General features: G+C 35.2%; 1 protein-coding gene and 1 pseudogene across 1 annotated transcript in view; both read right to left on the bottom strand.

The window, feature by feature from the left end:
• Window positions 1–24,301, bottom strand: part of LOC129952350 (semaphorin-2A-like) — a 267,445-nt gene that overhangs the window by 40,279 nt on the left and 202,865 nt on the right. The window contains exon 4 of the mRNA XM_056064900.1: window positions 16,691–16,742. Within this exon, the coding sequence (XP_055920875.1) occupies window positions 16,691–16,742 (52 nt within the window). The remainder of the gene's footprint in view (window positions 1–16,690; window positions 16,743–24,301) is intronic.
• LOC129952355 (tubulin alpha-1 chain-like) lies at window positions 2,734–4,222 on the bottom strand (annotated as a pseudogene).

The following is a 24,301-nucleotide window of genomic DNA, read 5'->3' as shown; positions in this document are numbered from 1 at the left end:
CTAAGCATAGCTCGATTCATTGAAGAAATGTATACGGTGATAAATGTTGAAAAGGAAAATATCGTCTTAGGCGATTTGACTATAGATGTACTAGACGAAATCAGCTCTCTAGTACTAAAATATGTGGAGATGATGGCATTAAAATTACTCACGACTGTTATAAAAAAAAGCCTACACCTATTGATCTTAGACGAAATACGTCTTCTTTGATTGATCACATATACGTAAGTCTAACGAAACAGGAAATATTATCAGGAAATGAATTATCAAAACACAAACAATGAACCATGAAAGCTTACAAGTGTAGCACAGTATTTTCATTGAAGAGATCAGCAGAGAAGAGACATTTCAATTTCTGAGCAATATAAACACCAACAAAGGACCTGGGGCAGATAACATAAGACCAATTGATCTCCAAATGAACGCACCAGTTGTACAAGCCATAATAAATTTTGGCATAATTCAGAGTTGTGTAGAAAAACTTACGAAAACGTCAATTATTCGCCCTATTTATAAAGGAGGGGAAAAAACCAAACCTATAGACCGATCCCTATAATGTCAGCCGTAGAAAAATGCTTGGAGAAAGTAAGTGTCAAACGGCTCAATTTATTTGTAAACAAACATCAAATCTTGCACCCAAACCAATATGGATTTTAAAAAAGAAAGAGTACGGAAAAGCTGTTAGGAGAATTTACAAATACACTTCATGAAGGCCTTAATCGTAATCACCACGTTCTTGTCCTGTTTATAGACTTCAGCAAAGCCTTTGACACCCTTATCCCAGAAAAACTTCTTGAAAGCTTGAAAAAAATTGGTATCAGAGGATGTTAATTAGACTGTCTCAAAAGCTATGTTACTGATACGTTGATTAAGGTTAAGGTAACATCAACTTTGAGTGAAGAAAAAACTACTGTATATGGCGTTCCACAGGGCTCAAAATTGGGACCGAACTACTACGATTGTTTAAAACTAATACAGCATGATGTATATGCAGACGATATAGCCATTATGGTCAAACACAAAAGCTTTAACTCAGCAGTAGTAATACCTCAAAAACATTTTGATAATATATCCAAGTGGTGCCATGACCATGAACTGGTTAATAATGCTACAAGAACAAAAGTAATGCACATACGCCACCCATTTCAACGGAAAGAACTTTTCAACATATATCACCGAAAAATTCACTGTCAAGTGTCAGCCAACAACCAACCCATCGAAATCGTCAAAGTATCTTCTAGTTATCATAGACGAACATTATCTTTGGTGGGAGCATATTGACTATTTACGCCTCGCGGAATGCCGAATTCAATATGGAATTCTAGCCTGGTGAAAAGCTTCAAAAACACATCCGATACGACAATGATTCTCCAACATCGTCTGATTAAACTCATTAAACCTTCTTATGCAGACTTCAAAGTTCTAGGTGTAAACGCAATATATCGTATTTACAACATTATATGGATGACCAAGGATTCCTACAGCCAATAAGACATAATCTAAATACTAGAAGAAGAGCACTTGGAATGCTTGAAATCCCGTCAACGTAAAGTTTATCATTCCCAAAAAGAGGAACGTAGTAAAGATTGCCACTAAGAAAACGTGACAAAGTCATATCACCAAATTAACTTTCAATGTTGTAACGCCAAAATTTAGAAATATCAAAACATAACATTTTGGTTTGATGGGATTTGAGGCTCGTATAAACAGAGAGGTATGTATCAGGGAATGATGCCCCCTGTGATTCCCTTTCTTGGACTAAGTATTTGTGTAGGTGCAAAGTAGCGTGCTTGCAAAGTTTTTTTGCATTTAAAGAAAATTCGCATTCACACAAACACGAATTTACCCTAAATACTGTAGCAAGCCCTGAGGGGTTGCAGGGGGCAGCATACATATTCCACGGTATTAGAGCTATAATATTGGGTGCTATCACTGTGAACCAGCAAACCATTTCGTGTTATTTCACTTTGAAAATTAGGCTTATTTTGCATTCTGAAGATAAATAGGCCATACATATTTTTTTATTTTATTGTCCGCGTTTAGGCGATACAATTTTAAACTCAAAATATCGTAGTGCCCAAAGAAAACAAATATTTTGTCAGAATGTCCCAATGTTGACAAACATAACATCTTTTGCGTTGTATGTCAATCAGATAATTTGGGAGTGTTGATGTTTTAAAATTGATTTTGGATTTTAAAGCGTATTCTTCTAAAAAGGTTTTTGGGTGGAAGCTCCTTTGGAATTTCATAAAACAAAAACAAGTCTTAGCTCCCTATGGTTTGGTAATATTGTCCAAATCGTACAGCAAAAAAATATTAATAAAATTAGTTTTGGGCTCTATGACAGTTTTAGTTTGGGCAATATGGTTTTGGATAAAAAACCTTATGCCCTATTTTTTTTTATTTACAAAAAGCGGACAGAATGGAAAGTGATATTTGGGGTGAATTATGTATTCTAATATTTTGTATAAACCTTATGTTTTAAAACATTGTCCTTCAAAACTTTACGATGAATCTGGAACACCCAGTTAAAGCATAAAATTATTAAAGCTATTAAACATCACGTATTTAATAGTGTGAACCAATTATTAGCCCTTTAAAGATCCTAAAAATGGTGATAGCTTTCCAATTGCGAAGTCTCGTCTTTGCCACTGGGAGACATTCTGAAGTACTTTTAAAGATCAGGATGGTTTAATTAGGTGCCCCAACTTAAATGTACACAAATTTTTCCTATTTTTTTTTTTAACTTGAAATTATTGATGTTTTTATTTCAATTTTAATCTCATGCCTTGATTCGAAAAAAGACTCATGGGTGTCTTCTTCTAAAAGAATGAACTAACTTATTATTCCTCAGCACCCTCGCCTTCTCCATCTCCAGAATCCATACCGACTTCCTCGTAATCCTTTTCAAGAGCAGCCAAATCCTCACGAGCTTCGGAGAATTCACCTTCTTCCATACCTTCACCGACATACAAGTGGACGAAAGCACGCTTGGCGTACATCAAGTCAAATTTGTGATCGAGACGAGCCTATGCCTCAGCGATGGCTGTGGTGTTGAACAACATGCCGCGGCGGCGCGTTGAACCTTGGCCAAATCTCCACCTGGTACAACAGTTGGGGGCTGTTAGTTGATACCAACCTTGAAACGGGTGGGACACCAGTCAAGGAATTAGATGGTACGCTTAGTCTTGATGGCAGCGATAGTAGCGCTCACATCCTTGGGGACAACATCAGCACGGTACAACATGCAGCAGGCCATGTATTTGCCATATGACGAGCATCGCACTTAACCATCTGGTTGGCTGGCTCGAAACAGGCGTTTCGGCAACAGAGAATTGCTCGTGGCAAGCCTTTTCGGCAGAGATGACTGGAGCGTATGTTACCAATCTGAAGTGGATACGTGGGTAGTGCACCAAGTTAGTTTGGAATTCAGTCAAATCGACGTTCCATGCACCATCGAAACGCAACGAGGCGGTGATGGAAGACACAATCTGGCCGATCAAACGATTCAAGTTGGTGTAGGTTGGGCGTTTAATGTCCAAGTTCCTGCGGCAGATGTCATAGATGGCTTCATTTTCGACCATGAAGGCGCAGTCGGAATGTTTCAAAGTGGTATGGGTAGTCAAAATCAAGTTTTATGGTTCAACAACAGCTGCCGACACTTGTGGGGCTGGATAGATTGTGAATGCCAACTTGGACTTCTTTCCGTAATCAACGGACAGAAGTTCCATCAAAAGGGAGGTGAATCCGGAACCGGTACCACCACCGAACGAGTGGAAGATGAAGAAACCTTGGAGTCCGGTACATTGGTCAGTCAATTTACGGATCGTGTCCAAAACCAAATCGACGATTTCCTTTCCAATTGTGTAATGACCACGGGCGTAGCTGTTGGCGGCATCTTCCTTACCGGTGATCAATTGTTCGGGATGGAACAATTGACGGTAGGTTCCTGTGCGGACTTCATCCACTACAGCGGGTTCCAAATCGAAGAACACTGCACGGGGTACATATTTGCAAGGTCTTGAAGGTCTTGTCAAATGGCATTTGACCGTCAAGTTGGATTCCATGTTCCAAACAGTACAACTCCCAGCAGGCGTTACCGATCTGGACACCACCTTGACCAACATGGATAGAGATACATTCACGCATATTGATTGAAGTTTTTTAAGATTTTTTTTACAAATATAAATTAAAAAGAATTTAATCTAAGTTTTCACAGTCCAAGCAGATTTCGAATGAAATTATTCTGCTTATAATATCCTTAGGAGAAATAATTCGACTAAATTCAGAATAAGTTGATTTTCGGTACATACTCATGGATCACCCCACAAAACCAAACCCATTAGATTTTGTTAATTGCATCTTTTTTTAATAATTTGAATCTAATTAGCGCAGCCCACGAAACCAGACAAATATTGGTCACGTTTTGGCCCAACAAAGACAAGTCTAGTAAAAGTCTCTTCGGTTCAACTAGCCCCACAGCGAAGTTCCGCTTCAAGGCATTACACAAGAAAATTATTAAGATACCCATTATTAAAAATGATGCCACTTATTCGGTTAAGTGAAATAAAACAACAAAAAGAAAAAACAAAAACAATAATAACCACATCCCAGTCAATTATTAAAAATTCATAAAAGAAAGCCAATTCATCTTTTAAGCTTTGGAATTCGAAACACAAAAAAGCCTATAAACTCCATATAATCGCAGCTACTTTACTACAATTCAGTTCAGCTCGGTGTGGCTTGACTTTATATGTGTTTCCCTCAAGACACATTGGGTGTCGACAGAAGCAAAGAAATTAATGGCACTAATAAACTTCTCTTCACTTCAAACCCCTCCACCCCCATCCTCCAGCCACAATTTTATGTGCACAAATTATAGCCATTCGATCGTAGTCATCGGCGTACCGGTGGAGGCAGCGGCATCGGCAGAGCCGCTCGTCGGTCGTACATCATTCGAAGAAGAAGAAACAAGAACGAAAACCCTGCCTATATTTTTGATATTTTTTCCGTTCCATGAAATAAACGAAAATCAATTGACTGCACGATAAAGAATCCATTGAATTTATATCGCACCACCACCACTGCCGCTGCCGCCAGAAAAGAAAACTCTCTTCTCGCAACTCAACTCTCAAAGTCGATATACGCGACCAAAGAAAATCTATTAATTATCAAAGAAAGAAAAAAGGAAACATAAATTCGTGACTTGTTCTTATCCGCTCCATTGAGCATTTGCATCATCAAACGATTGCCCAAAATCGTGCTTCTGTCAGCACCCGACCAATTCCATTGCCATTCCTTCGCCACAGCGCAGCGGTACAGACTACGACGACGACATCATACAACAGAGTGGCATAGTGGTCCCAGAAATGTTGTCGTTTGGAGAAAAGATGACTCCTTCCTGCCTCCATCATCGCTTGAAAAACACACACATATCCCGCCCGGAAAGCAACAGAGAAATCGAATTAAATAAACAAATTCAAATCGTGAGCGAACTCCTGAATCGAGCTGGCAAGTGCTCCTGGCTGTGTATTTTGTATATGATGGGATATGGCATGGCTTGACTTGGCTTGGCTTGGCTATACATGGAAAGGAGGGTATAGAGCTCAAATTCTCAAAGCCACTTGAGGAACTATGCTATGCGGAGATATGGAGACGCTTTAGCTTAGCTTTGCTACATACCCTGCCGCCAGATTCAATAAACATTTTATCACGATTTAAATAAAACAACTTGTACATGGGGTTTTGCGCTGCCCTGCAAATGTTCAGCTTTCCGCTATAAGCTATAAGCGCTCCCAATCCTTGAGCCTGTTCTGCTATAACGTAATCGATTGGGAATTCCTTCACACGTTTAAACAGGGGATGAGGCAAGAGGCATGATGAGAGGATGACTCTAACCTTACTCTAGGCAAAAACGCGACATTGTATTAAAAAATTGTACGATAGTCTCTCTGCCTTTCTTCCTCTCTCTTCCTTTGCCCTCATTTTATGTCTAATGTATATGGATGGATGCGATTTTCGTCCTTATTTTTTGCGTGTGTGTGTGTATTATTTTTCTTGTTTTGTTTGTTTCTTCAAGCGGCAAATAGAATAAATTTTCATTGGGGAGCAATGGAAAAAACTCTTAAACACTTTGGTGTTTCGAAATTTTGTATTTTTTGTTTGGAATTTTATTCGACACAACCAAAAAACCATCGCCACCATTATTGTTCGCTTTTTCATAGATTTCCATCCCCTCCCCTTCCCTACTCTCGTTGCAATGAATCGAAATAATTTTTATTCGTAGCACGTGATTGGTGAAATGAGAACGTGCGGTAAAGAATTTTTCTTAATTTTTTGACAATATTAGGCAGAGTCAGAATCAGGCTCCTGTGGATGATGTTAAAGGCTGTGAGGACTAAAATAAAAAAAAAAATTAAATATATTTCTTGGAAAATGAATCAAAATTCAATTATTTTTTTCTTTGCAATGAAAATTTATTTAAGGGACAATAAAGGATGATTGAAATCCAGAAGGCCATAGAGACATACCCATACTCATGGATTACTTGAGTTACTGCCTTCGATGATTTTCTTAATTAATTTTGACTTTTGACAGCATATGTTTTGAATGACTGTTACAAATGAAGAATTTATATTTTTCCGTTTCATATTCTAACGCTAACAATTCCCAAACATTCCAAAACTTACATAATATTTTCCAAGGTTGAAATTTATTCCAGGAAAAGAATTCAAAATACCAAACGAAAGTCATCAAAGACTAAAACCTTCGAAAAATTTAGCAGTGGCAGTTTTTGTTGACTGCAATAAGCAGAAGAGTTATCAAACCTAAGATCTAAATAACTCAATTCTATAAAACTTATGAATCCTAAAAATTGAAAATCCCCAAAGGCCAGAGTTTAATAGTTCAAAAATTCAAAAAATGTTATAAAATATCAATTTTGTAATTTTTAATTAATTTGTATTGCTGACTTAGTGACTAATATTTCCGTAAAATAATCCAAAGCTTAAAATCCCAAAAATCCTCAAATAATAAAATTACACAACTCTCAAAAATTTATTCCGTATCCATTTTTAAAAAATTGACTAAAAAAATTGTACCAAATCTTAAACTTCCAGAACTCAAATCGTTTTCAAAAAAACGTTAACATTCTAAAATTAATGTGAATAATCCATCAAAATTCTGAGACACACATTCCAAAAGTATGTAACAGAAAAAATGCTTTACATTTGCTCTTGTATAGATTTTTTGAAAGCCTGGAAGTCAACAATCTGAAAATAGAATTCACGAAAGATCAGAATTTCAGAATCCAAAAATTCAGAAAAACCAAATTCATAAAATTCTAAGATCTTGAAAATCCTAAATTTCAAAAATTCTAACTTTTTTTATTTTTTATATAATTTTGGAACTTTAGTTATTTGATAAAGTACTTAAGGTACGAATGTAAGCAAATAAATCATCATTTGTATTTAAGACAAATAGTCGAAAGCCCAAAATCCAAAATCCAAAAAATTCTTGAACTGAATATTCCTTTTACACTTTTTTGAATTTTTCGCAACTGAAACACTCAAATTGAGAATCTTCCAAGGCTTAGTAATCAAGTTGAACAAAATTCCAAAAACCTTAGCCATTTTTCGAAAATCCATAAAATTCCAAAAGAAAATTACAAAATATCAAATTTCTCTTGATCTGCTTGATATTTGTTAATATTGAAAAAAAAAGAGGCTGGGATGCGACCCACATTGATAACTTCCCATCCCGTCTTTCGATTTGTCTTGCTTAAAAGTTTGTCTATATGTACTCGTATCAATTTTTACCAAATTTGCTTACTATTTTTTGCAGATTTTATTTTTTATGAAAAAATGGACTATTGGATTTTTATATTTCTGTGAAGTAAAATAAGTTTGAAGCCAATATTTTTAATTTTTGAAAAGCTATTTGAGTCGAAAGTAATTTTTTACAAAGTTTAAGTATTGTTTTTTTAAGAGTTTTATTTTTTGTAAAAAAACTGTCAATTCGATTTTTTTCAAAATTGTATCGAATGTTTAATAAAATATTTCTTATAAGATAAAATTAGTTTGAAGCCAATATCTACAATTCTTGAAAAGATATTTGAGTCGAAAATCAATTTTTACCAACTTTTATATATTTTTTTTAGGTTTTTATTTTTTGTAAAAAAACTGTCAATTCGATTGTTCTCAAAATTTGTCCTAATGTTGAAAACAATATTTCTTATAAGTAAAAATTTGTAAAAACCTATTAGCGCAAATTTTTGAAAAGATCTTTGAGTCGAAAATCATTTTTTACCAACTTTTGTTAATTTTTTTCGGTTTTTAATTTCTTGTAAAAAAACTGTCAATTCGATTTTTCTCATAATTTTATCAGATGTCAAAAACATTATTCTTCGTTGCACAAAATTGTTTCGGAGATGAAATCATATTTTAGTCGTAAAATTTTGGAGGTGACAAATTTTTTTTCAGTTTTTTTGATTTATAAAAAAAAACCGTTAAATGGAATTTTTTTTCAAAAAATATACTTCTTTGGTATCACGTTACAATATATTATAAAAAAATTAATTCAAGTCTCTAGCGTTTTTGGTTTGTAAGATACAACATTTTCACCCTTTTTTCAAACTGCTATGGTAAAAAAACCACCCACGGAATTTTCTTTAGAGCCCTTTCTCCATATTTCAGCCTTATTATCTGTATAACAAAATTTATTTTAAATCGGTATATCTTCTGGTTCAAAAAAAACGTCGCGAACGTGCGGTCGCACTAACGTACCTACACACGCACGCACATACAACCTTCTAAAAATCTTTTATTTCGACTCTAGGGACCTTGAAACGTCGAGAAATGTCAAAATTTTCAATTTGACAAATCGGACCCATTACAATAACTTCCTATGTTAAGTAAAAAATTAAGTGGCTACCTTGTGGTACGCCAGAGTTGGAATACGCTTTATGATCTATTATATAAGTACGTCGAAAACCAATTAACAAACTTATTCTTAAAGCCTTGGGATTTAAGTTTGGAAGTAAATGTCTTATACCACAATTTATCAAAGGCCGTACTCAAGACTGTGAAGACACAGTCAACTTGTTTCCGTTTTTCAAACGAATCTAAACAAAAAGTAACAGAAATAAAAGAGGTGAGTTACTGTTGACTTATTTCGAACAAAACCATGTTGAGTGTCACAAATTATGGACTCAAATAACTTAGGGATGACTGACAGTTTTGCACGATAATTTTATATTTAATTTTTACTACCTTTTCTATGTATCGGTGTTATGTACGAACTCTTCCAAATCTCAGGAAAAATTGAAGATGTAAGCGATTCATTATAAAGAATATGAAGAGGATAGGATAAATAGGATGTGCATTTTTTCCAAACTTAAGAAGGTACACTATCTGGACCATGGTTATAACAAACTTCATGTTCTGAAGCCTTGCGAACGATTTCATCTTCAGAGATCCAAAGACTAATTGAATTTAAATAAGGGACATTTTGTGAAAGGGCCAATGACTCAGGCGTTTGAATGGAGTTCGCTACTTCGGAAGCATGTTTGAAAAAATTTGCAAACATATTTGAAATTTTTTCAGCGTCATGGCTAAGTTCGTTGTTGAAAGACATGCAGTTTCGATACCCGTCAGTATTTCTCTTAAAATTAACATAGCTGCAAACATTTTTTGATTGTTTTTTATGTCGGTTTCAGTACTTAAAATAAAGTTACTATATAGAATATCTGAAAAGTCAATAAGCCATTATCAGCTTTTATTTTCTTATATTTAATCTAGGCCTTGTTTCTTTTATTTTTTAAGTTTTTAGGCAAGAGTCAAACCATGGAGGAGATTTAGAAATACTGCGCGGTTTTGTCAGAGAAGAATATAAGGTCCAATATTTTGGTGAATTTGTTGGCAATCCCATTAAAATGGCTTAGTGCACATGAGATCGTCAATTGTCAAGAATTTGTTATTAGAGGACATAGAATATAAATAGTTCTCATGTATCCTTTTAGTCCAGATCAAGTTTGGAAGATTGTAATCTTCTAAGACTTGTAAGTCGTCTTGTTGCTCAATTTGATCGGTATTTTGTCTATGCAATCAATTAAGTTTTCATAAACGTTGTTAGAAGAGCTTGGAGGTATGTGGCGATAATGTATAGCAGTCCTGTCTCAGTTTTAACTTTTATGCAAATCATTTCTACATCAGATCGATGAAAGTCGTCAACCAAAGTGCATATCAAGCAATCAAGCAAGCAAAAGTCCACCTCCTACAGTGCTGATGTCATTTAAGCCGTGACTATAGCGTCTGTACACTTGATAATTCGAATCGTAGAGTTCTGTATCCAAGAATGTATTAGTTTCAGTCAAAATGATTTTGTCGTGTGGAGTTGGATGGATTTTCAAAGCCATAAAATTTAACAACATTAAAGTCATAAATTAAAGAAATTCAAAACCGTGGAAGACCAGTATTTTCCAATCCAAAAATTTATAAAATTCGAATCACAAAAAACCAAAATTTTTAAAATTCTGACTTTCTAAAACCAAAAAAAAAAACATATAATTTCATAAATTTATATTTTTTCCATAATTTTAGAAACTTGAATATTTGATGATGTATTTAAGGTACCTGCACGTATTTTTTTTTTTTATTTTTAAATACTTTTTTATGAAAGTAAAAATAAATAATTTGTATTTAATTCAAGTAGCTAAAAGCTTAAAATCCAAAAAATCCCTGAAATTAATGTATCTCATCTATTTAGTTGAGTTTTTCGGAACTAAAACAATAAAATTGAGAATCTTCCAAAGCCTTACAAATGAAGTTGAGCGAAATTCCAAAGTTTAAGCCATTTTTCGAATGTCCAAAATTCGAACTAAAATCGTTAAAGCCCAAGCTGCAATTTTTATTGCATTTATGTTAAATATTTTTTGAATATAAAATCCTTATAATAAAACTACAAAATTTAAATCTAAAATCCCAATATCACAAAAAAATGCACATACATAAATACCTCGTGTATGTGTTGGGTAAGCCAATACTGAAAAAAGAGAAGTTGTATGAATTTCTAAAGCCCAAAATCCAGTGAAATTTTACAACCTTAATGTCATAAATCGAACTATCAAGAAAATAAGAAATCTCAGAATCAAAACACTTCAAAATCTTGAAAGTTCTAAGTCTCTAGACAAAAACAATAGGTTAGGTTAGGTTGGAGTGGCTGTCCAGATGTCATTGACACACGTAGACCTCAAGGGTCCATTGTGATACCACTAATGAGGTTACTCATGGGAGAGTAATGAATTTAAACAAACCATTTTGTACTTTTAATAAAGTTAGAGAGACGTTTTGTGTCAATATTTGCCAGTTCACTGGTATTATCGAAGAAGGGATTACCGAGAAAGTAATTCCTTCTAATGGAGAGTGCTGGACATGTACATAGAAGGTGTTGGACCGTTTCTTCTTCCTCCTCGTCCATGCAGCTTCTACGGAAGTCATTTGTGTAGACCCCTAGCCTCAGAGCATGTCTTCCTATGAGGCAGTGTCCCGTTTTTACTCCAATTGTAGAGCTTATACTTTGTCTGCTCAGTGATATCAAGCCTTTTGACCGTTTTAAGTCAATACTTGGCCATATTTGCTTGGTTGCTAGGCAGGTGGTACTTTGTGACCATTTGTTGTTTCTAAAGCATATTGCTTGAGAAGATATTTGCATGTAGCAAGTGGTGTTCCTATGTTATGTTTTTGTCTAACATAAGGCAGAAGAGTTCCGTTTTTGGCGAGCTCATCGGCTTTGCAATTTCCCGGAATGTCTCTGTTGCCCGGCACTCAAATGAGGTGAATGTTAAACTGTTCCGTCACCTCATTCAGAGATGATTGACAATCGTGGACTGTTTGAGAGTTTGTGGAGACAGACGCGAGAGATTTAAGAGCGGCTTGGCTCTCTGAGAAGATTCCTATATCCTTACAAGATATAACGTTTTCTTTGAGCCAGGACAGTGCTTTTTTAATCGCCATTACTTCTGCCTGGAATACACTACATTGATTGGGAAGTCTATAGGATAGACTGAGATTCAGTTGTTCTGAAAAGATACTACTTCCAACTCCGTGATCGGTCTTTGAACCGTCAGTATAGAAGTGTACCGCATCGTCTTCCAGGGGTCTCTCTTCTTCCCAGGAGGATCTTGAAGGGATGGACACATGAAAGCTTTTACCGAATACCATTTTTGGGGTGGTATAGCCTAAGCGATTTGGGATAGATCTGAAACTGTCTAGAATAGTAGTATGTCCAGTATTGTTACTGGTCCATTGAGAGGTGGCTGTAAGCCATACACATGAGTTGGCAGCCAGCTTTTTGGAGAAGATGTCAAGTGGTGTTAGGTTTAAAAGCACTTCCAGTGCTGCGGTTGGTGTTGAGCGAAGTGCTCCTGTGACGCACATACCTGCTGACCGCTGGACTTTGATGAGCTTATTTAGATTTCCCATCTTGTCCATTGCGGTCCACCATACGACAGCTCCATAAATGAGTATCGGTCTGATTACCGAAGTGTATAGCCAGTGGGTTATTTTTGGGGAGAAGCCCCATTTTGATCCTATGGCCTTTTTACAAGTAAAAAACGCTACAGTAGTTTTTTTTACTCTTTCATCAATATTTGCCTTCCAATTTAGTTTTTTGTCTAAAATGAGGCCCAAATATTTAGCTTGGTCGGAAAAGCTTAATGGTATTCCTCTAATCTTGGGTGAGCTAATCTAAGGATTTGTATATCTTCTCGAAAAGAGTATTAATTCTGTTTTGTGTGGGTTGACGTCCAATCTACATTGCTTAGCCCATTTAGTTAGCCTGTTTAGGGTATTTTGTAGAAGTTCCGAGAAAACTTGGGGGTGCTTCCCAGGCAATCACCTTGAAACCCACTGCTTCCAATGATGTAAGTCAATCGTTTACTACCATGTTCCATAAAAGAGGCGAAACGACTCCACCTTGGGGAGTGCCTCGGTTCACCGATCTGGTGGTAGTAAAACTTCTCATGCTAGAAATTATTGTCCTGCTTTTGAGCATGAGACTTCTAAGATCTATGAGTGATTTCTCTAATTTCAGCTTATCCATTGCTGTTCTGATCGCCTGGTAACTGACGTTGTTGAAAGCTCCTTCAATATCTAGGAACGCTACTTAGTTATATTTTTTGTATTCGAGGGAATGTTCAATAGTACGTACCAGCGAGTGAAGTGTTGATTCTACTGATTTTCCCTTAGAGTAAGCATGTTGAGCTGTGGAAATGAGACATGGTTTTAAATTATGTCTGATGTAAATTTCAATCAATCTTTCCAAGGTTTTAAGAACAAAGGATCAAAGGCTGATTGGTCGTAGATCTTTAGGGTTAACGTGTGAAGGTTTTCCTGCTTTAGGAATGAAGACTACACAAGACAAAAACAATAGTTCCATGAATTTTTTCTCCCGACTTTAAGAAATTTGATTATTTGCGTAACCATTTTAGGTACCATACTTTATAAACAATTTTTGTCTGAATTCAAGTAGCTTTATCATATTTTTTGAATGACTGTAAAGCACTGAAATGGAAATCACTTCAATCAAAAATCTTAAAAGTAATTCCAATTCAGACCAAACTGTGAAGTCAAAAATATCAAAATAAATCTTCGAATATACAGAACTTATTGCTTAAGTTTATAAGTGGGACAAAAAGCTACAACAAAACTAACTAAAAACGAATATTCTCAAAATAAAATCTGACATTTTTCGTTCCAATTTTATTTTAGTAAACTCTAAGTCAGAATTTTCAAAAACAAAATCCCTAATCGAAATTCTCAAATATTCCAAAACATTTCAGGCAGTGGTTGTTATCAATCAATATGTGATCTTAAGCTTTTGTTGTTAGAAATGTAGTTGGTGCCCGGAATTCAAAAAACATAAATATCCAAACGCCGCAATACCATTATCCGAGAATACCTAAAACTTGGTTTCAGAAAACTAAGTATCCAAAATATTCAAATTTCTCAAGTACTACATTCCAAAAACCTACGAAACCATTAACGCTAGATATATAGTGATTCCCTGACTTTTTAGGGTTTGCATTTCTCAGTATTTTTCGAAATGTGTGTTTTTTTGGCGGTTTGGGTTTTCTAGTATTCGGATTTCCTTGATTTTGGATTTTCTGATCAGCAATTTTTTAGTAGTTTGCTTTTTGGGTACATTTTCTTAATTTTGAGTTTCCTGGATTTCGGAATTTTAGGTTGTCGGAATATTGGGGGTTTTCTGAAATACCCACCCTTAAAAAGAAACGATTTCTTAAAAAAATGTTGTTTTTATTGTTATATTCTCATGTGAACAAAACAAATGTATTAAACTTGGATAAAGTTTAATACTCTGTTTGAGTACTGCCAAAATATGTGTCGATCCATAAACGATTATGTAAAGTTTGAAAAACAAATTCAGATTTAAATTGCTGCCAGCTATCAATTTAAATTCAAAATCAAAGAAAACATGAAAAACCCATTTCAACATGTCCCCCACTCAATTCTTCAAGTCACAAAATTTTGTTAACTCTTAACTCCTTAAGAAAAAAAATAAAAGAAAAAGAAAACAACAACAACATAAGTGAGCTCGCCCTAAAAACATACAAACTTGATCCTTAAAATGTTTGTTGACCATTGCATTTTCAATCTATATGGCAGCATTTATAAGTACGAGTACCTGTGTACCTATGTTGTATACCTTTTTGAAGATATTTCAAGATAACTACGAGCACATAACTATAGCAACCGTTAGACATTCAAACATGAGTAAAGTATTCGATGTTGATAAAATCTTCACTTCACTTTGGGTTTAAAGAGGAGAGGAAAATTCTCAAAAAGTACAAACAAACATTTTTACAATCATATATGGACGAGGTGTTTGCACCTGTTAAAAAGTTCTTCCTCCTTTTTTTTGTTGTTGGTTGGTCTCGAAAATACAAAACTACTCCCCCAGAAATACATTTCAACATAAAATAAAATTCTCGAGACGATCGAAGGATAAAAATAGAAGACCTGAAAAGTAGGGTATAGAGATAGAGACCAAACCAATTCAGGATCTATTTCTTCGAATTTTCCAAACTTGAATTGATTTTCAGTCTTGGGGGACTCGATATAGAGATACACAGACTGAGACTGAGTGCAAGAGAAGACAGCTAGAAAGATGAATTGAGTGTGTATTAAGTATGCTATATGTCCTCTAACTGTTTATGGGCATAGGGATGTAGCTAGACTACTTATATAATATTATATAATTTTCTAGTCTCGTTCTAAGAAGCACCACCAACCAAAGCATGTGAAACTTTTCAAATATCCGTTTCCATAAGTATACGAGGACGAGTTGAAGCAAAAAGAAAAAGGGAAAGAGTTCATTTTAACTCGCCTTCTTCTTATCCTTAAACTTAAGAGATGCTCATGCACTCAGTGCTCTGTTTAGCTCAGCTCAGTCCATATGCGATGTCCTGGAGGTTTGTATTTTCTTTATAATAGATCCTAGTGGACATATAACATTTATCCTTGCACACGCAAACACACAAAAACATCACCAAAATACACCCAAACAACAAATACCTACATATATAAATTCGAATAAACTCTGATGGAGAAGAAAGCCCGCATATGTTTGCAATTCGAGTTAAAGTTTGTTTTTCTTTTGGCAGGAGCAGAAGAGAGATGTCCTTCGGTTCGGTTCAGTTCGGTTGGGTTGGGTTGGAAAGTTTTTCTTTCTCAGGATATATTTTGTCTTCTTTTGGACTTGGACACTTTTCTTTCGATTTGTTTTATTTTTATTTCTTTTTTTTTTGTTATTCTTTTTTTTTTTATAGGACGATATACGATTTTTGTGGAAGGAAGAGAGTTGTTAAATCCGTATGTGTGAGTTAGGGAATAGGATATTATTGGAGGGAAGGGTGTTTCAGAGGCGACGAGGATTGGATAGTTGTATATTACTTCTTGTGTGACTTTTATTTGCTTAAAGTTCACATGAAAACCGGTGGACAGGCAAAAGCTTGTCAAGATAGAAAACGTGTGGTAGTTGGGGGTGGAAAGGACGAAGAACGAATACGAGGAACAAGGAGAATTTTCGTCGTTTTCAATTTGGTTTTGTACGACAACAATCCCAAAGGCCAACACAAAGTGGTTAAGTTTGGTTTGGGAGTTTGAGTTCGAGCTGAAAAGGGAGGGGGGATGGTATGGTTTTTTTTTTCATGTGATTTGCGGGGCAAAAATAAGATTCCATTAGAGGATACTTATGGGAATGATTGGATGAGGATGATGGTAAATCGTATAGGTATAGTCGAAACAACCATCTAGCTGAGGGGTGACCAAACCATAATGTGGTGTAATGAAATAATGGCTAAGAGCTATAAAATGGGCTCTGGTGATAGTGATATTTTCTTAATGAGACTTGCCATCAGAGAATTGTTGGTTTATATTGCACAGCTACATAAATGGGTATAGAGCAGATGAAGAAAAAGTGTGGAAAGTTTATAATGATGGTTAGCGAGATATTTGTATAGGTAAGTAAAATATATAGGTTTTTAAATTGACACCATATATCCAATCGACTTATATTTACTTTGAAAGGAATTTTAAAATTAATAAACAATGAAAAGAGCAATGAAAGTTTGAAAGTATTTTTTTGTCTGATGGGTTGCTTTTTTCTTACTTACCTCACATATCGATTGGCTGATATTTTGGAGATTCAGTCGAAAGACTCGATCCCTGTTGAAGAAAGTAAAACATAAATGAAATACATATATAGATAAAGTACATATACAATATCAAAAAAGGATTGTAGATGATATTATTTATTTTTTTGCTCAGTTTGAAGTATAATTTGAATTGTAGAATTTAAAAAAAGTACTCATACGCCCTGAATTCTTATAAAAAACTGAAATGATAGACTTTGTATATGAGTAACCATTTATGTTCCTTCTTGTTAGCTTAAAGGTTAAACAAAAGATTTCAGTTCCAAAAAATCTGATTTATGGACGCCATTGACATTGAAATTGACATAGATGGTCTCTCAATATAGGTGGTATTCATTTGGGTTTAGATAATTAATTTTACCCCCACTTTGTGGATTCTCGTCCATGAAATTGACCACGGAAATAAAAACAGATCTGTAAGAACCTATCCAAAAAATTATAAATGGAATACAAAAAACCAATCTATTATATTTATGTGAGAGGTAAAAGGAATTGCTGGAGGCTTATTAAAAAACCATTCAGCCATGCAAATTTAGCCAACGACTTCTTTCGACTTCTGCACATTTATTTTTAGTTTCCAGTCGTCGTCGCAAAATCGCTAAATCTTGTCGAAATCCCGCTGCAAGAGAATTCTAATAAACCTCAATCTTTCGGGCCGTTCTGTACGCAATTACATCGTCGGCGTACGTAATTGCATCTGTAAGACTTCCTATCAAATCGCTGGTGTAAATGCTGAAGAGAATCGGTGAATTCACCGCTCCCTGTTAAAGACCATATATCATTAGGAATGTTGTGGTAGAAGTTACATTGCCACTTTCGACAACGTACTTTCTACCATTAGCGTATCATAAAGTATATACAACAATGGTTTGCTTATGCCAAGCCTTCTCAGTGGTAAAGACCCTTTCACTATACGGTGTCAAAGGCTTTTTCCAAATCAACCAGAACGGCACCTGTGCATTGTTGTTTTGTTTTATTCCATTGGATATCAGAAACGAGTTTAGACGCAGAATGAATTGTGTCATGACCCGCCTTCAATCCGAACTATTTATCCAGAATTATTCTCTTGTCCGCAACCCGCTTAATCAGAGGCCTATTGATGATCTTATCGATAACTTTGCAGATACTAGGGTTGGAGTTGTTCTTTCCCTTTTTCGGGAGAGGATGAACCACAGCGGTCTTCTAATGCACTGGATAATATGCATTATTCAGTGCATTATTGAAGAGCGTGGTGTAAATGTCAATTTCTTCCATCGGTAAATGTCTTTGTACAACGTTGGATATACCATCGCCGCCTGCTGACTTTTTGTTTTTTATTGAATTGAAGATGAGCTGAAGCTCAAGTTTCGACACTAACAAGGGACGTAGTCCCGTTTGCTCGGCGATTATGGCATTTTCCAAGGATCGTCATCGAACCGCATGAAACCACGGTTCTCAGATCGCCATTGTGTCATATCATTACGGAGGTAAAAGTGATTAAGTAGGGCTCTGTTTTCCAGGTCGTGGTTGGGGCGAATGCTAACATACACCTTGTACACTTGCTGCAAAGCAGCTCCCACTGCCTCCACTTTTTCCTTCGGATCTTCAATTATATAAAAGTCATCGTCAAAGATGGCTTCCTCTGGATCTATTTGCACTGTCATGAGTAAGTCTTTGTTCTCTGCAGTTCTTTGGAGTTTCAGACACAGAAGGTCATCATAGTTTTTTTTCCTGAATATCTTGTTGGTTTTAGGGAACATACTAGGATTACTGGAATTAACTAACCGGATCTTACGGTCCCAGTACTTGTTAATTTATAGCCTGTAGTTCTCAACAGGTTGACATTTTTGATTGACGACTTCAGTGTCCTAACCTCCAAGTCGTGTAGGTCTGTAAGTCGTCTGTACAAGTTTTTGAGTCTTGTCAGTAAGCCACTCTTATGCCTCCGTAGTGCGTCAATAGGCGCGTTTCTGTAAGCGTCCATTTGGTCCCGTTCTTTGTACTTTGGAATTGTCCGTTCCATCGTTCGTTTTATTGTTTCGTCCATCTGTTGTAAATGTTGGTCATTGTCTGTAGTTGTCAGGTTTCTGTTGTTTGATGGGGCTATGTCACTCGAACGAAGTTCTCTCACTAGGGCGTTGGTGAAACGAGGCCAACGCATCTTACTGTGATTGTAAGAGTGCATTGCAACGTATTCTTTCAACTCCAAGCGTTTATTCCGAATCTGCATTACAGCAGTCAGTGCGCAGTCATCACTGTCGTACTCGACTGTCTGTAAGCAGTTTCGAGAGTGACTTACCCACCTTGTCTGTAAGTGTCTCAGTCTGGTGTCGTACAGCAAAAGATCCAGAAAGGAGTACTTCTTGGATACGATGGATTTTCAACGCTGTAAATATTCTTCAAAATAAAAAGATGGTTATCTCTGGTATTACTGTGTCCATTTGCCCAATCTTTATGTTTTGCGACCTACGCACTAACCATTACGCCACGGGTACTACTCAAAGGATTTAGTATACCCTTAATTTGCCTAGGAAAAACACAGTGTTAATATTAGAAAAAATGGAAGCAGTGCAAATAAATTCAAGACGAAAAGAGCGTTACTAAGAATTCCACATTCGTGTAGTAGGGCTAAAGAAATAAATCTCTCTACTTTAATTGGGCTCGTGGATAAGTTGATGGTTATTCTTAGGGAGGATATATGTTTTTCCGTTAAGAAAAAATGGTAGAAAAGTTAGGCATAAGGCAATGTTCGAGTAACGTAATTAATTAAATGATCTTACTTTGTAACCAATTATTTGTAATGCTCTTTTAAATCCTGGGTTGAGTATACTTTAGGTTAAAGTGTTTTTGTTTTTGTTTTTGGACAAAAAATCGAGAATTGAAAATATTTTAACTTTAATTTTGTCTGAGTTAAGGTAAATAATTGTTTCAATAAGAAATAATTAAAGGTCTAACATTAAAAACTTTGGAAACTTGGAACAGAAATGGAAGCTAAGTTCAAGGAATCATACTCTTATCAAGAAGCGACATCAAGCCAAGGCTTGGCTTAATAATAATTGTACACTTCCTGTTAGCATTTTAAATCACTTACAGAGTACCTCGTCTAATGATGGACCACGAACTAGTCAGGCAGAAAAAAGAAGAATTGTGAAGCTTTTAGAATTTTGAGATTCGCTGCGGAAGTTTCCGAACATTCTTCTGGTATTCAAGTTGATTCTTATTAGATAGAAAATTATTACCACTTAAGCACTATACTTAGATCCCGATCTTTCCGAAAGAAAATATAATATATTGAGATCTGTAGTTAACGATTTCCATAAGGATTTACTTCCTAGTTTAAATTAGTTGAGAAATTTCAAAATGCAAATGCTTAAGAAAAAAAGAGAAGTTTTGGAAACCACTCTCTCTGCTAACCTTTAGGAACTTCTCGAAAAAAACTGTTGAAAGTATTGCCAATATTTCTGAAGTAAAGGGCAACACACAATCATGTCATTCTCATATGTAAATGGGGCTTTGAAGGCAGTTCCGGCCATAGCCAATATAAAGAATTTTTTTCCGATTCAAAAAACACGGATGAGTATTTTTTTTTGATAGCATTATCACTTTTAAAATTGGTTGAAGAAAGTACCGGGGTTAAGTTATGGAAAAATCTTCGATTTTCTCCTACTATGTTTTGACGTCCGATTAACTTCATGTTCATTAAGGAATGCCCAGAACTTGTAAGAAATGAGGAAACCAAAATGAAATCTTAGATGTAACCTTTTATCAAACACAAATTGCGCATCAAAATGTTTTCTTTGTGGAGCAACTTCTAAGGAAATTAATTTGGTGCAAGTGCATGAAAAACCAGTAATTGAAGAAAACTTCCGATTTGGTTTATGCACTCTTCATTCACGGATAAAATATTTCGAATGCTTGTTGCATATAGCGTACAGACTTTCATTTAAATCATGGCAAATTGGAAAATACTCCGAAAACAAGAAAATGTTTGATGAAGAAAAAAAATTCAAACCATGCTATTAACACAACTGGGTCTTAATATCGATAAGCCTTAGCTTGGTTTCGGTTAGACAAATGATAGCAATACAACAAGGAGATTTTTCAAGAACTTACAGATAACGGCGGAAATTACAGCAATTGATGAACGACTTATATACAAATTTTCAATAGTCTTGAGAGTTTTGACTTCAGGACTAACTATTGATATATAAGTCAATTCCCTGTATTACTCACTGAAGTAAGGGAACTTTATTTAGAGCTTTACAGTTGGTACTACATGCCAAGAGGCATAAACTTTTAATTCATGGGCCAGACATTATGCCGTGTTTCGAAATCCCAATTGGTTTACTGTCCGAAGAAGCGCTTGAAGCAACACATAATGAATTCCGAAAAAATTGGCTTATTCACGCAAGAAAGTCATCCGGTGTTTGACATTTTGACGATCGTGCTTCTCAGGTACGATTCTTTAATTTCTAGTCTTAGAAAAAATGAAATGAGATTATGTAAGGAACATAAAAAAGAAATTGCTCAATATCTCCAAACAAGCGAATGCATTGATACCTCTTGGCCTTCTCTTACTTCTAGTTTTGAAGATATTGAACAATCTGACTCGGATTCTTAAATAATTATAATTTAAATAAATACACACATAAATATTATTGTTTTGTTTTTATTTTAAAGTTTTTAAAAATATATTTTTGAACAGTGTATGTTGTAACAAAATCTTTAAAGGGGGGCGTGTCAGTTGATGGACATGACTTTATTCCTGCTTCTAAACTTAGCTACAAAATTAAATCCATAATTTTCAATCAAATTTTTTAAATCGATCTTGAGATATAATCCGTATTCAGAAGTGGGCGTGGCAGGGAGAAAATTTTGGAGAAACTCATTAATTATTGCATTTAAAATAATTAGCTACTAAAAATCAACTTTACAACTGAAAATAGAATTTTGTCTACTTTCCCCATACGATCGACGCCCTTTGCGTCGCGTAGTCGATAAGTCTAATATAATATAAATAAATTGGCTAGCGCAAGAAAGATTTTAGGCCGAATCCGAACGGCTAATTTGAGAAAGCATTTTTTCATGACAAGAATTACTAAGTCGAATATAGTTTCAATTAAAAGATGAAAGCTTCAAATGTAAGAGTTCCAAATGTAACATAATCTTAAATAGAGCTATTCGAAAGGAAACCCTTTTTATAAGGTTTTGTGCTTAAAGCTTAGGTCAAACTTTGGTCAAGTTTAGAAAAAAAATTCTGTATTTTAAAAGACCATATTCACTGTGTCTTATAGCAATATTTTCAAAGAACGGTAGGGTTAAAATTTATTTAAGGACTTGAGGACCAAAAAATTCACATATTCAGCTAAAAATTTTATATTTTTCAAAATGTTAGCTAATTTTGTTTAAGAAGTATAAAATACGGCTTTCTGCTTTGTAACTTAATAAGTATGGGGGAAGTTAAAAAGCCAATAACTTCAACTTATAAGGATATAAAATGTAATTCAATGGCATTAAATGGTTATTACATAAAATATAAAAAAAGTTCAACAATGTATAAATACAAAGTTCAAAAACAAAGCGTGTTAGAAAAGTCAAGATTTGGAGAAGGTTAGGCGACTACTTTGTCTCTGTGTTTTAACGCTTATGCCCTGAAATAAAAAGTTGTTATACGTCAACTAATAGTTGGGCCAAGAAGTTCATTAGTTTTCCGAAATTTTGAGCATTTTTATTTTAAGATTTGTGATACTCCAGGATAAATCTTAACCTTTACTATATTGAAATTCCTTTTCAATAGTCAAATCAGATATAAATTGTAACAAATGACAAAGTTTAAATTATACGAAAACATTTCTTAATTCTAATCATCGGTTATTTGTCTTTAATCAATTCCTATGTCATCCGACTTCTGATCGGACACAAATTCTCAAAATCCCTTCCTAATCCACTTCTTCAAAAAATTACAAAAAAATCCCTCTTCCCAAAAACCACTCCAAACCATCTCGTCTAGTCGAAAGCAATTTTTTTCTTCCTTAAAATCAAATATAAAAGGTTATGCATGGTGCTTTGTAAATTATATTACACAGTCGTTAATCACTTCCAAACAAAAAAAAAAATCTCTCTAAAAACTTATTGAGCATGTTCAACTGTCATTTTTCAAAAAGTCAAATCTGTCAAAAAAGACGACGCACGACGAGATTTTTGAAGTTTACCAATAACAAGTAATCGTTGGTGTTTTTTCTTTTTTTCTTTTACTTTTCATTGACAGTGGATTTTCCTCCATCAGATGACAGACAGAGGGGAGCGGAAGACGTGAAGGCGGAAAGATGGAAAGACTAGAATCAGAATATAAGAAAAACTTTAACTCAGCCTAATGACATCTTCTAGCCAAATGATTGAAAAATGAAAATCATTTTTCATTAAACTTTGTTCCCCCTCGTCTTTTATTTTTACTTATATACTTTTTTATTTTTAAGTTAATAGTACTTTCGTAGCAGATTAATCACCCACCTGCTAGAGATGAGGAACAACTCAAAACACTCCACCAAATGCTTAAATATACCATCCTCATCCTCTTATTTCTCTCACAATAAATCATTTCTCTTCCTGGAGACATATATAGCCAGAGCCAGAGCCACAGCCGTGTAGAAGGCAGCTTCCCTTTTATTCCATTTTAAGACGACAAACCAAAAAAAAAAATACTAAATAAATGAACCAACAAGGAACACCACCAAATGTACCAACGACAACGACGGCGACGGCTTCAGCTGTCAAATTTTGAAAAATGAACCGAAAATGTTTTCGAAATTACAATAATTGTAAGCGAAAGTTAAAGCCTCCCGTTATATTTGAATCAATCATTTTCGTGTCTTTAAAAGCGAGTATAGAGTGAGAAGGAAGAAAGTTGGGGTGAGGGGGACTTGATGAAAAAGAAGCCCCTGGAACCTTTATATAAAGTCAGTCAGTGCGGTCTCGAGAGTCGAAAGTCGATTCATAACTTTCCAACTCGTTGGCTAATTATAATTCCTCCTTCCATCCCATCCTCCCCCCTCTTACTCATCGTCTACATTGTCAGAAAACAGGACGCAAGAGATGCGATGAGTTCGAGGAAGGATGAGGTACCATGTTCCCAGTTCCAGCCTTCCAGACTAGTGAGTAGTGTATGTTTACTAATGTGCAGTGAGTGAGGAGGTTTAAAAATTCATTTATGAAACCGAGATAAAAATATATAAATATGGAAGCACAGGACCAACGACGAGCTACAAGCAACGCCATCGCTCCACCGCACCGCCCTTTGACGATGAAGAGACCAAGAGGCACATTCTTAAATTGCCATCATTAATCTTCATTCGTGATGCTCTTTAGCTCAGAGTAACTTCCTCCACACTAATTCATAATTACGAGGAGCAACATTTCAAGTTGGCGGACATTATGTATTGTTCTGTGAGTTATTCTTTTTTCATCTTTGTTTTATTGTTGAAAAACCGTTTCCGCAAACAAAAAGGATAGAGAATCTCCACCATCGCCATCATCATCACCATCACCAGGACGACGACGACAATCCTGTATATGAAATGAGTCTGCACAGAGAGC

The sequence above is a fragment of the Eupeodes corollae genome, chromosome 3 (assembly GCF_945859685.1).
Source record: "Eupeodes corollae chromosome 3, idEupCoro1.1, whole genome shotgun sequence".
In the NCBI taxonomy this organism is placed as follows: domain Eukaryota; kingdom Metazoa; phylum Arthropoda; class Insecta; order Diptera; family Syrphidae; genus Eupeodes; species Eupeodes corollae.
This window is presented reverse-complemented; position numbering and strand designations above follow the sequence as displayed.